Source organism: Nycticebus coucang, chromosome 2, assembly GCF_027406575.1.
Source record: "Nycticebus coucang isolate mNycCou1 chromosome 2, mNycCou1.pri, whole genome shotgun sequence".
NCBI lineage: Eukaryota > Metazoa > Chordata > Mammalia > Primates > Lorisidae > Nycticebus > Nycticebus coucang.
The window spans coordinates 5246664-5260565 of record NC_069781.1 but is presented as its reverse complement, the minus strand read 5'-3'; the positions used below and the strand labels follow the sequence as shown (position 1 = coordinate 5260565).

The window sequence follows — 13902 nt, the reverse complement described above, 5'->3', positions numbered from 1 at the left end:
GGAGCCTATAGTTCCAACTACTTGGGAAGCTGAGGCAAGAGAATTACATAAGCCCAAGAGTTTGAGGTTGCTGTGAGCTGTGATGCCACAGCACTCAACTGAGGGCGATACAGTGAGACTCTGTCTCAAAAAAAAAAAAAAAAGCAAACAAACAAAACCTTAAAAAAATCTTGCTCTATTATTTCCTTCTGGCTTTATTTTTCATAGCCTCATAATCATACACTATCTACAGCAAAAACAGATTACTTTTTCCCAAATAAGCACCAGAATGCCTTCACTATTTATACCACTTACCAAAATCCCATCCACCCTTAAAAGTGGAGCTTAAATGCCTCCTCCTAAGTTAAACATTCCCCATCTGCAGAACTCTTCTGAGGCAAGAGCTCTAACTCTGTCTATAGCTTGTTAGGAACCCAGCTGCATAGCAGGAGGTAAACAGCAGCAAGCCAGGAAGACGCTTCCTCTGTATTTACTGCCGCTCCCCATCACTGGCATCACTGCCTGAGCTCTGCCCCCTGTCAGAGCAGTGATGGCATCAGATTCCTATGGGAGCAAGAGCAAGACCCTGTATCTACTAAAAATAGAAAAACTAGCCAGGTACCATACTGAGTACCTGTAGTCTGAGCCACTTGGTGGGGGACGGTCCTGAGGTAAGAGGATCACTTGAGCCCAATGGTTTCAGGTTGTTATGAGCTATGACGACACCATGGCACTCTACCCAGGGCAACAGAGTGAGAATCTGTCTCCAAAAAAAAAAAAATAAATAAATTCTCATGGGAACTTGAATCCTACTGTAAAACGCATAGGTGAGACAGGTAGGTTGCGCACTCCTTATGAGAATCTGACTATCCCCCAGTGGAAAGATTGTTTTCCATTAAACTTTCCCCTGGGGCCAAAAAGGTTGGGGACGGCTACTCCTAACTCTTTCAGTTGTTGATAATGTCGTTTAGTCACCCTAGAACCTGTGACTTTACTTCCCTCAGACCTCTCAGGCTCTGCTTTTTAAAGCTCAGTCATTCATACAGACCTCAAATATTTTTGTATCTTCTGCTGCAGCTAACATAGTGCCAAACTCTAGTAAGCTCTCAAATAAGGAAAACAACAGTTAGGTGAAAACAATTGTGAACGGTTTCTTAAAGAGATGACTCATATTTTGAAGAAAGTTAAGGGAGCTAGAAAATTATACATGCAGTTGTGCACAGGGAAAGAAATGAACAATTTATGCAGAAAAGCTAGGAAATGAATTAGTATACTCTTAATCAGGAACAATCTAGAAAGAAAATATATGCCATCAAAAAAAAGAATAACATTAATATAAACTTAGAAAGTTTCACAAATGAGTTTACATGCAGAGTCAAGTTGCTTGAAGAAAACTGAATGAGGTGGAAAAGTATTCATTATGTTTTCATAGGATCTGGCATGTTTAGTTTTTATTAACTCATTCCTTCATAAAGAAGATAAGATTAGGAACACTTCAAGTAAAGATCTTTCATGATTAGCCTGATACAACCATCCACAAAAGGAGGTTGGGATCCGATAATAAGCATGACTACAAGTTCTGGGCTTCATTTTCTGGACTATCGAGAGTAGCACCGTCCAACAGAATGTTCTTTGAGAACAGAAATGTTCTGCATCTGCACTGTTCATATAGTAGCCACTAGACACATGTGGCTACTGGGCCTTGAAATATGACTAGTGGGACTAAAAAGCGATTTTAAATTTTAGTTATTTGAAATGTAAAAAAATCACACGGCCTGGCAGTTACTGTGTTGGATGAGAAATAAAAGCACAGGTCATTACAGATGGGTCTCCCGGAGGTTCCAGTTTTCATTCTACCACCGATGTTTTCATCATGAAAAAGTTAACTTCCTTAGGATTCATTCCTCTATAAATGAAGTTCTTTCCAATTAAGTCTGAATATTACCTAAACAGTAAAAGTTAACTGTTCTTTACTCCATATCACACAATTCTTACAATAACACTATCATTTTTTTTTTTTTTTTTTAGAGACAGAGTCTTACTTTGTCACCCTCAGGAGAGTGCCGTGGTGCCACAGCTCACAGAACCTCCAGCTCTTGGGCTTATTCCATCAGCCTCCTGACTACAGACACCCGCCACAACGCCTGGCTATTTTTTGTTGCAGCTTGGCCAGGGGTGGTTTCAAATCTGCCACCCTCAGTATATGGGGCCGGCACCCTACTCACTGAGCTATAGGCGCCGCCTAATAACACTATCATTTTAAAACAGCATCATCAGTACTGAAAAGCAAGTAAAGTTTATTACCATCTGATTGTCTCTCCATAGTGTGAAGTATTGACTGCATAAAATCATTTTGTTTATCCGAGCCCAACAACAGAGAATCCATGGCTTGCTCCTCAAGAATAGTCAACAGCATGCAAATACCTGTTAAGATTATTTACAATTTTCTGGAATTAATGAAATAACATTATTATTATGGCCTCTCTAGTCTAGTTGGCAAAAGAAATATAAGGCAGGAAGATGAAGCAAAACAGTACCCAGTTCTTCAAACATTTAAGTCTAAGAGATTCATATACAACTGCCCTCATGTAACAGAATTCTAAACTAAGTATAAAAGAGGAAAAGGACCCTAGCTTGGTTAGAAAGCAGTGTATAAGATAACTACCATATAATTTGTATTTCATCAATCTAAGATGTCTTGGATTTTAAGATGTACCATATCTCATATGCCACTCACCAAGAGGGGAAAAATATCACCACCAATTGTGATACATTACCTTTATACTTGAATCAATGAAATAGGGTACAACTATTTTAAGGCAGCACAGACCTTATCAACAATGCTAGTAATGCTTTCTGTCAGAAAATATCTTACACATTGAAAAAGAGGTATTAACAATCAAACCCCTATTAAAGTCAACTACTATCCTAATATTTTGTTAATCTCGTGTTGCTTTAAACAAAAGATTCATTTGCCAGCGCTTGAAAACACGCCTCTCGTAGGAACGATACTCACCTAACCAGTAGTTTTTGTAGTTGGTAGTATCATACATGTGCGAGGGCAGAAGAATCAGTTTACCCTTCTCAAGGACAGAAGTAGTATAAATATCTGGACTTTCTAAAAGTCCTAACTCAATGACTTTAAAAAGGCAAGTTAAAACATCCTGTAAGTCATAATAATCATCTCTGTCCACTTTCCCCAAGTTTCTTGCAGTCAGGATAGCCCAGCGCCGAACCTAAATGCATAACATAATTACTTCATTCAATAAATAATGGTCTAGACACAGAAAGAACATGAATAAGAAAACAGGATTTTCTCTAACCTTGGAAAAACATGTACAAGATACTAATTAAGGAATGAGTGAACTTATCCTGATTTGAACAAACTGACTCAATAACAATTTATGACACAATCATTTACCCTCAAACACTGACCAGAAGGAATTACTATTTTAGATGTAATAATGGAATTAGAAAAAAAATCCTTATCTTTTAGAAACATGTATTGAAATATTTTATGGATGAAAAACGCTGATGTTGGGCAGCACCTGTGGCTCAGTGAGTAGGGCACTGGCCCCATATACCAAGGGTGGTGGGTTCAAATACGGCCCCGGCCAAACTGCAACAAAAAAATAGCCAGGCATTGTGACAGACGCCTATAGTCCCAGCTACTAGGGAGGATGAGGCAAGAAAATTGCCTAAGCCTAGGAGTTGAAGGTCGCTGTGACACCATGGCACTCTACCAAGGGCAATAAAGTGAGACTCTGTCTCTAAAAAAAAAAAAACGAAAGAAAAGAAAAATGTTGATGTTTGATATTTACTCTAAACTAATCCAAAGGAGAGTAAAAGGTGGACCATGTACTGATAACTGATGAAGCTGAAGGACATAATGGGGGCATTCATTATAACACTTTCTCTCCTTTTACATGTCTGCCAATTTTCCATAATAGATACTTAAAAAAGAAATGAAGACAAAACAAATCAAAAGTCATTCTAACTGGCAGAATAGCCTATGGAAGTGACTTTGAATTTCTTAGGGGCGAAAAATTAAATTTAGTGATCACATCCAGCCTTAATAAAACAAAATAGATCAGAAAAGTATCAGAGTGCATCATTCATAGTGAAAGTTATTTTTTATTAAATGCTTTAGGCTACAGATGCATGTTTGTGTGTACTCAATGGAAACATTTTTATACTTTAGGTTATAGTCAAAAAAGTTTGAAAAACACAGACCTAATGGATGATAAAAACATGAGCTCTATCTCACCATAAGTAATGATTATAAACTACTAAAAAAAAATAAAGAATCCATGAGCGCATACTGACAATAAATAAATGAACAAGGAGAAAGGGGAAAGGCTCTTGATTACAGTATAATCACTGTCAAGTACTGAATAATAAATAGGGATAATGCTGAAGGTGGGAAATTACCATTTTGTAATCACAGAAAAACTGGTTCAGGCAAGAAACATCAATGGATGTTAAACTTAGGGGAAATTCTGGTGATCACTCCATATATTGAAGACAGAGGCCTGGAATAACTATATTCTTTAGGAATGTAATTGTCATAGAAGACAACTAAATGCAAGACTTTTTATAGCAACAAGAGACCTTGCAGATTGGTATGTTTCCAAGACTACTATTCTCAAACAATCACAGGGTAAAAAATGGTGTTAGCACTGTAGTTTTTTTTTTTTTTTTTTTTTTGTCTTTTTTGAGACAGAGCCTCAAGCTGTTGCCCTGGGTAGAGTGCTGTGACATCACAGCTAACAGCAACCTCCAACTCCTGGGCTTATGCAATTCTCTTGTCTCACCCTCCTGAGTAGCTGGGACTACAGGCACCTGCCACAACACCCGGCTATTTTTTGGTTGTAGTTGTCATTGTTTTCTTTTCTTTTTTTTTTTTTTGCAGTTTTTGGCCTAGGCTGGGTTTGAACCCACCACCTCCGGCATATGGGGCCGGCACCCTACTCCTTTGAACCACAGGCGCCACCCAGTTGTCGTTGTTTGGCAGGCCCAGGTTGGATTGGAACCCGCCAGCTCTGGTATACGTGGCTGCGCCTTAGCCACTTGAGCTATAGGCTCCGAGCCAGCACTGTAATCTTACCGCTTCCCTGATCATTAAATAGAAAACATTCCTTCATATGTTTATCAGGCACAGGTATTTTCTCTTCTGGGACATACAGCTTTAGGTCTTTGTCCATTATTCTTTTGTACTGTTAGTATTGTATCTGCACAAGAGCAAAACCTTGATTCTAAAAATAGGAAAAAAAAAAAAAAAAACCTAGCCAGGTTATTATGGCAGGTGCCTGTAGTCCCAGCTACATGAGGGGCTGAGGCAAGAGGATCACTTGAGCCCAAAGGTTTGAGGTTGTTGACAGCTATGGTGCCATTGTAAGGGTAAGACTCTATCTCAAAAAAAAAAAAAATATGCCCCCAATTTTTAAATTGTATTTTCAGTTTCCTTATGGTTTCTTTTGATACATAAAATTTATTAATTTTAACTTTATCAACTTTCTTTTCATAATACTGTTCTTCTATGAAATCCTTCCTTGAACTAACATCTAAATGACACGTACAGGCTGGGCACGGTGGTTCATGCCTGTAAACAGGGTATTGATGTTGGGCAGCACCTGTGGCTCCTAGCACTCTGGGAGGCCGAGGCAGGTGGATTGCTTCAGTTCATGAGTTCAAGACTAGCCTGGGCAACCCCCATCTTTGAAAGTAGCTGGGTGTTGTGGTAGGCACCTGTAGTTCCAGCTACTTGCGGGGCTGAGCCAAGAGGATCACAAGCCCAAAGATTTGAGTTTGCTGTGAGCTATGATGCCACAGCACTCTACCTAGGGCAACAGAGTGAGACTGTCTCAAAAAAAAAATAAATAAATAAAAACAAATAATAAATAAAACACATACATTTTCTGCCAGGAGTTTGACAATTTAATCTATCTAGAACTTATTTATTTATCTTTTGGGGGGAGGGGACAGTCTCACTATGTCACCTTGAGTAGAATGCCATAGTGTCACAGCTCATAGCAACCTCCAACTCTTGGGCTTAAGTGATCCTCTTGCCTCAGCCTCCCAAGTAGTTGGGACTATAGGCACCCACCACAATGCCTGGCTTTTTTTTGGTTGTAGTTGTCATTGTTGTTTGGCAGGCCTGCGCTCAGTTCCAACTCGCCAGCTCTGGTGTATGTGGCTGGTGCCCCAGCCACTGAGCTATAAGTGCTGAGCCACAGAGCTTTTTAAATAGGTTTTATCACAAATGATAATGAAATAGGGATCTAATATCTTCTTTTTCCATGTAGATACCTTACTTACCATCTGTTTCTAGTCCCTCTTTTCCCCACTGATAGTATATAATACCTCTATCAAAAACCAAAGATACAAATACATGCGAGTGGGTCTGTATGAGCTTTCTACTTCATTCCATTGACCTAACTGTCCATGTGCCAATAGCACACTTTCTTAATTACTAGAACTTCACAGTAAGTCCTGCTCATCAGTCTTCCTTTTCTACTCTTTGTCAGAAAGGTCTTGGTAGCCAGGCATGGTGGCTCATGCCTATAATCCTAGCCCTCTGGGAGGCCAAGGCAGGTGGATCACCTGAGTTCATGAGTTAGAGACCAGTCTGAGCCAGAGTAAGACTCCATCTCTAAAAAAACATAGTTGGGTATTGTGGTGGGTGCCTGTAGTCCCAGCTACTCAGGAGGCTGAGGCAACACTCACTTGAGCCCAAGAGTTTGAGGTTGCTGTGAGCTATGATCACGGCACTCTACCCAAGGGCAACAAAGTAAGACTCTGTTCTCCTCCACTCCCCAAAAAGAAAAATCTTGGTAATCATGTCTGGCTCCTTCCTCTTTCACATCAATTTTTTTAGAACTATCTTAATATGTAATGCTAAATTCTTCCTTGTTGGAATATCAGAAATGCTCTGAATCTAGAGATCAGTTTGGAGAAAACCAACAACTGTTAGTAAGCTTTCCTATGAAGTGTCTATCTACATTTATTTAGATCCTCTTTCACATGTCAATTACATTTTATGATTTTCCCATATAGGTTGTTACAGGCAGTCCTTGGGTCTATAGGTTTGGTTCTTAAGGCAAATCTGTACGTAAGTTGGAATAGGTACATTAACCTCTTGCCTGTAATAGCCTCTGTTCATAAGTGTAAGTCATATATCAGTCGGATGTTTGTAACTTGGGGACTTACTGTAATAGCCTGTTTATAATTGTACATAAGAAAGTTATTTGTATCTGATAGATTAATACCTTCGTGTTTAATATATTCTCCATCTACTATAAATGGAAACGTCTCTTTAATGTTGGCTGCTGGTATACAGAAACACAACTGATTTTTTTTTTTTTTTTTTGGGAGACAGAATCTCAAGCTATTGCTCTGGGTAGAGTGCTATGGTGTCATTATAGCTCACAGCAATCGATCTCCAACTCTTGGGCTCAAGCAATCCTCTGTCCTCAGTTTTTGTATTTTTAGTAGAGACATGGTTTCACTCTTGCTCAGGTTGTCTTGAACTCATTAGCTGAAGCAATCCTCTTGCCTTAGCCTCCCACCAGAGTGCTATGATTACAGGTGTGAGCCACCATGCTCAGTGTACACAATTGATTTTTATTTATCTAGTCACTTTAAGCTCCTACTTCTCAAAACTTATAAATTCTTCAAGGTTTTCTATGTAAATAAATGATATGAACATTGCAAATAATGGCATTTCTTTGTTTCAAATTCTCATGTCTCTAATTTCATTTTCAATTTTTTTTTTCCTTTAAGACAGTCTCTCAGTTACCCCAGGTAAAGTGCCATGACAGCACCATAGCTCACAGCAACCTCAAACTTTTGGGCTGAAGTGATCCTCCTGCCTCAACTTCCCCACTAGCTGGGACTACAGGTACCTGCCACGATGCTCAGCCAGATTTTCTGTTTTAGAGAGCGGGTCTAGCTCTAGCTCAAGTTGGTCTCAAACTCCTGAGCTCAAGCAATCCACCTGTCTCAGTCTCCCAGAGTGCTAGGATTATAGGCGTGAACCATCATGCCTGGCCCATTTTCTGATTTCCTTACTGAAATGATCAGAACCCTCCAATTCAGACTTTACAGAAGTGGTGATCCTGGCAGTTCCCGTAGCTCAGTGGGTAGGGTGCAAGCCACATGCACCAGTGCTACCCGGGCTGGTGGGTTCAAATCCAGCCCAACCCTGCTAAAACAAAAACATAGCTGGGCATTGTGGCAGGCACCTATAGTCCCAGCTACTTGGGAGGCTGAGGCAAGAGAATTGCATAAGCCCAAGAGTTTGAGGTTGCTGTGAGCTGTGACACCACCGCACTCCACTGAGGACAACAAAATGAGACTCTATCTCAAAAAAAAAAAAAAAAAAAAAAAAAAAAAAGAACTGGTGATACTGAGCACCTTGTGCTATTTCTGATTTTAAAGGGTACATTTCATTAAAAAATCCATCATTTTGGATATTTTCTCTAGGTTTTTTATGGATACCTATTCATCAGATTATAGAATTCTCTTCTATTTCACTAAGAATTTTTAACCATTGCATTTTATCAAATGGGGGTTTTGTGCACTATTCAGATAATCACACATTGGATTTCTGCTTCAATCTGTTAATAAGATGAAATTATATTTATGGATTTTCTAATATTTTGTTTAAGGTTTATATTCATGACTACAATTTACCTTTCTTTTAATGTTAGTCATTTAGTTACAGTGAAATATTGGCTTCATAGACTAAATGAGGAAGTGCTCTTTTTCTAGAAAGACATGCACAAAATTAGGATAATAAATTTCCTTGAGGCCGGGCATGGTGGCTCATGCCTATAGTCTCAGTGCTGTGGGAGACGGAGGCGGGTGGATTTCCTGAGCTCGGAGGTCCGAGACCAGTATGAGCAGGAGTAAGCCAGAGCAAAACCCTGTCTCTACCAAAAAAATAAAGCCGGTTGTGGCGGGCGCTTGTAATCCCAGCTACTTGGGAGGCAAAGGGCAAGCGAAGCACTAAAGGAAGGGAAAAAAGAAAAGAAAATTCAAAATTAAGGGCGGCATCTGTGGCTCAAGGAGTAGGGCGCTGGCCCCATATGCTGGAGGTAGCAGGTTCAAACCCAGCCCCAGCCAAAAACTGCAAAAAAAAAAAAATTAAAGTAAATTTCCTGAAAGAAAATTCCCTATAAAACCATCTGAACCTAATGTTTTTATTATGGGAAGATTTATCAGTGGTTCCTTCAATTTCCTTCACAGTATAATATCAAAGCAGTTATATTTTTCTAGGACTTTGTCTATTTCATCTAAATTTTCAGAACTGTTGGCATATGACTGTTCGTAACATTCTATTATTATCCAGATAACCTCCACTTAATTCGTAGTACCTATTCCTTTTCATTCATATGCTTCTACTTCCTTGATCCCTCTTGCCAGAACTGTCTATTTTCTTCATTTTTTCCTGGAACCAACTTCTAGGTTTGTGGATTGTCTCTACTTCATGCAAATTTTGCTCCTCTGAGTCCCACTCTTTTTAAAATCTCCTTCCTTCCACTTTCTTTGGTTTTGTTCCATTGTTCTCTAGTTTCTAAAGAATCATTTTTTTAAGGCTCATTAATTTTAAGGCTGGCTTTCCTATTTTCCACTAATCACTGAAAGATATAAATTTCCCGGGCGGCGCCTGTGGCTCAGTCGGTAAAGCGCCAGCCCCATATACCGAGGGTGGCGGGTTCAAACCCAGCCCCGGCCAAACTGCAACCAGAAAATAGCTGGGTGTTGTGGCGGGTGCCTGTAGTCCCAGCTACTCGGGAGGCTGAGGCAAGAGAATCGCTTAAGCCCAGGAGTTGGAGGTTGCTGTGAGCTAAGTGAGGCCATGGCACTCTACCGAGGGCGATAAAATGAAACTCTGCCTCTACAAAAAAACAAAAAAAACAAAAGATATAAATTTCCCTCAAAGGACCTCTTTTGCTACAGCCTGCAAGCCTTTAAAGTAGCATTTTCATTCTAATTTGGTTGTATTTTTGAATTTTAATGATTTTTTAGGATGTATTAATTTCCAAATGTGGAAACATATTTATCTCTTCATTATTAAATTTTCTGTAAGTTGTGCTATGAGCAGAGATCACAATATGTGTGATACCAAGTCCCTGAAATGTATCGAAGCTTCATTATCGTCTAGTATATTTTAATTATATAATGTCTACATTATATAATTAATGTACATCTGTACATTACTGAAACATTACTGTACATCTGAAATTTTCAGATTACTGTACATCTGAAAAACTGGTTAGATGCACGGCCCATAAACATGGTCTATTAGGTCAAGCTTATAAATTGCCTCCTAACAATATCTGATATCCTTCCTCAACCCTGTCTCCTGAAAGACAATGAGGAAACTATGTTGAGATCTCTTATAACAGTAACGAAGGCATCTATTTCTCCCTGTAGCTCTACTAATAACTATGGCATCTACTTTGAGGTGATTTTAACTAACATATTTCTTATCTACCCCTGCCCTAATGGCTATTTTACTTGATATTACTGTAACTTCAACAGTGGTTTTAAGGTATTTATTAGTTCTTTTTCCATCCCCTACATATCAACTGTTACTGTGACCTTATGTTTTAGATGTGTCTCAAGAATCTATCTAAACTTTCTTCTGTGATCTAATCTGATCTTTAAAAACAAAAAATTCAGCCCATTTACATTAAATATTGGTTTGGTTTTTTTTTTTTTGAGACAGAGTCTCACTTTATTGCCCTTAGCAGAGTGCTGTAGCATCACAGCTCACAGCAACCTCAAACTCTTAGGCATAAGTAATTCCCTTGCTACAGCCTCCCAGTAGGTTGGACTATATGCACCCACAACGCCTGGCTATATTTTTGTTGTAATTGTCATTGTTGTTCAGCAGGCCTGGGCTGGGTTAGAACCCACCAGCTCCTGTGTATGTGGCTGGCGCCCTAGCCACTGAGCTATAGGTGCTGTGCCTAAATATGGTACCTTATCTAATTTGCTTATTATTTATCAACCTTTTTCTTTTAAAGCATGTCTTGCTTTATTTTAAAGTAATTACATTATCTCCATCCTTAACAGGATGAAAACTTAGCATGCAAGCTCTTATATCCTTAAGTCTCCTTGCTTAGCAACCCCACCATGTTGATATTACCTATTCTAAGTTATTAATGATATTGGCACCAGAAGTGTTTTTTATTTTTTCAGATTTGAAATATGTACATTGTATTTACTGGTTGAGTAAACTCTAATCCAAAAATCTGAAATGAGCATATCCTTCAAGCATAACCTTTTGAACATCATGTTAGCATTCAAAGAGTTTAAGATTCCAGACCATTTAGGAATTTGAGATTAGGGATGCTCAGGGTGTATTCACATTCTCTGAACTGGCCTTTTTTTTTTAAATAATAAACTTTACCATAGTATTCAGTCACCTTTATAAATTGCAACATCTCCTAGATTCTTCTAAGAACTTTGTTTAGTGTAGGTCTTTGTGTGGCAAACCTTCTAAGACCTTACATGTATAGGATATTTTGATTATGCCCTCAAATTCAAATGAGGTTGGCTGGAGATCTAATATTAGTATTTATTTTTGAGACAAAGAGTCTCACTCAGTTGCCCTGGGATTGAGTGCCGTGGCATCATAGTTCACAACAACCTCAAACTCCTGGGCTCAAGCGATTCTCTTGCCTCAGAATCCTGAGCTGGGATTACAGGTGCCCACCACAATGGCTGGCTATTTTTAGAAACGAGGTCTTGTTCTGGCTCAGATTGGTCATCAACCCATGAACTCAGGCAATCCACCTGCCTTGGCCTCCCAGAGTGCTGGGATTACAGGGGTGAGCCACAATGCCTGGCCCTTAATTTCAGGTTTTAAAGTCTTTCTTCTTTCAATGCACTATAAAACTACTAATCCACTATCTTCTTGCATTCAGTGTGACTATTATAAATCTGGCATCAGATGAACCTACGTCTTTGCATGTGATGTTTTCCTTGAAGAATGCTTCAAATTTTTCTTTGATGTTCTCAAGTATCACTAGACTAAGTGTGGCTTTCCTTCTCTCCTTTGATACTCTATACAGACCTTTACAATTAACAGTTTCTTAATAACAGTTTCTTTTTTTAATTCCAAAAAATGTTATCTGCATTATTTCTCCAGTATTTCCTCATCTTGATTTTCATTTTTCTCTCTCCGGGACTTCTTAGATCTGTGTTAATACTACTACTTCTGTGCTCCCTATCTCTTAGCTTTTTAAGTATTTTCTACTTGTCTTTTTCTTCTTCCTTAGAGATTTTACTCAATCTGGCCTTATAATTCATTTTCTTAGCTGTGTTCATTACATTATTTATCCCTTCTCCTGAAACTGTTATTTTAAATGTTGTTTTACATTTACTACAATTGTTCAGTTCTTATGTTTTCTAGTTATCATTTCATGGTAACATCTTCCCTTATTTCTTTAGCATGTTTATTATAATAATTTTAAATTACTGGACAAGCGTTCTAATATTTCTACTTCTACTGAAATCATTACGCTTTTCCTGTATCTGTTATTTTCAGCTTGTGAATTCACTTTCGCTATGAGGTATTAGCTCCTATCAGGCAGTGCCTATGGAAGAACAGCGCTCTGATGGAAGATAAAACCCAAGCCAGAAAAAACAGTAATCACTCATTGCCACATATTTTAATTTTCCAGGTCAGGTAATCTCTCTTTACTCCCAAGGTGAGACAACATTAGGAGACACTACTGGACTGTAATTCCTCAGTCCCGGGGGTTAAGAAGAGATGTTGTTCAAGTAACTATCAGTGGTCAGCTGGTCCCACCTGCTTGTCTCAGCATCTTAAAGCCACAAGGGTTATGCACTATCCTGATTTTATTCACATCTTCACCTCGATCAGATCTTTGAGTTGCCACAGGTGTGAGTGCAGGCGTTGCTTATCCAAGGCAAAGACAAAGGCAAAGGAGAACTGAAAATACAACCTTTCCTATTTATTCTCCCACAGCCAGACAACAGGAATGTCAACCCAGAGTTTCTCCCAGTTTTCTCCATTTTCTCTTTCAATTCTTCTAGAGTTTAACATAGGCAAAGGACTAATGGTGCTGGTCTTGGCTATCTGTCTTAGCAATCATTTTCTTCATGTGTTTTTCAGAAATATGGTTTGTAAGCTCATCCCACAAGGAGGGATTCTGTGTCCCTCCAGCACTGCCCCTTCTTCCCTAACCTTTCCTAAACATAAATTTGGGACTGTCTGTATCCATCCCTCCAAATCCAACTCCAGAACTAGGTCTAGTATCAGCAGCTCAGGATTCCCAAACTTTGGTCATATAAGACATACTTTAGATTCAGTCATCAAGCCTGTAAGTGCTTGGTCCAGGCCTTGGTTACAGGACGAAGTGCTTCCTTTATATGTATACAGCTTTAAAAAAAGCCAGTCAAGCTTTTCGTCAACCTTCTTTCATAGGCAGGAACCCCAGCCTTGTTTAAGGCATAGAGCTCGGCTCTGTTCTTTGCCTTTCCTGGGGTATACTTCTAATTGCTGTTAACTGCACAAGCTGAATCCACAGCTACCTACAGCTACCCTGTTTCCCTGAGGATAAGACATCCTCCGAAAATAAGACCTACTTACAGGAAAGATAAGACGCCCCCTGAAAATAAGACCTAGCGCGTCTTTGGGAGCACATCTTAAAAGAAGACACTGTCTTAATTTCGGGGAAACAGGGTACCCAGGCCTACAAGTTTCCATCCATTTATCACTTTATCTTTCTGTTCATGGCCATTTACTTAACATAGTCTCTGTTCTAGAGGTCAATGTACCTCTAGAGAATGGAGATAAAACCCTCTCAATGTAGCTGAGACTGCCTCCCTACATGGTGACCAACTGAAAGCACATCGGTTTCCACATTCTGGCGTGCTTTCTAC

At 39.2% G+C, this 13902-nt stretch overlaps 1 protein-coding gene across 2 annotated transcripts in view; it reads right to left on the bottom strand.

Annotated features, from left to right (window-relative positions):
* SETX (senataxin) overlaps window positions 1–13902 on the bottom strand; it is a 180262-nt gene that overhangs the window by 61119 nt on the left and 105241 nt on the right. For both annotated transcript variants that reach the window (XM_053559070.1, XM_053559075.1), the window contains exons 13-14: window positions 2996–3215; window positions 2284–2403 (exon numbers count right to left, since the gene is read on the bottom strand). In XM_053559070.1, the coding sequence (XP_053415045.1) occupies window positions 2284–2403; window positions 2996–3215 (340 nt within the window). The remainder of the gene's footprint in view (window positions 1–2283; window positions 2404–2995; window positions 3216–13902) is intronic.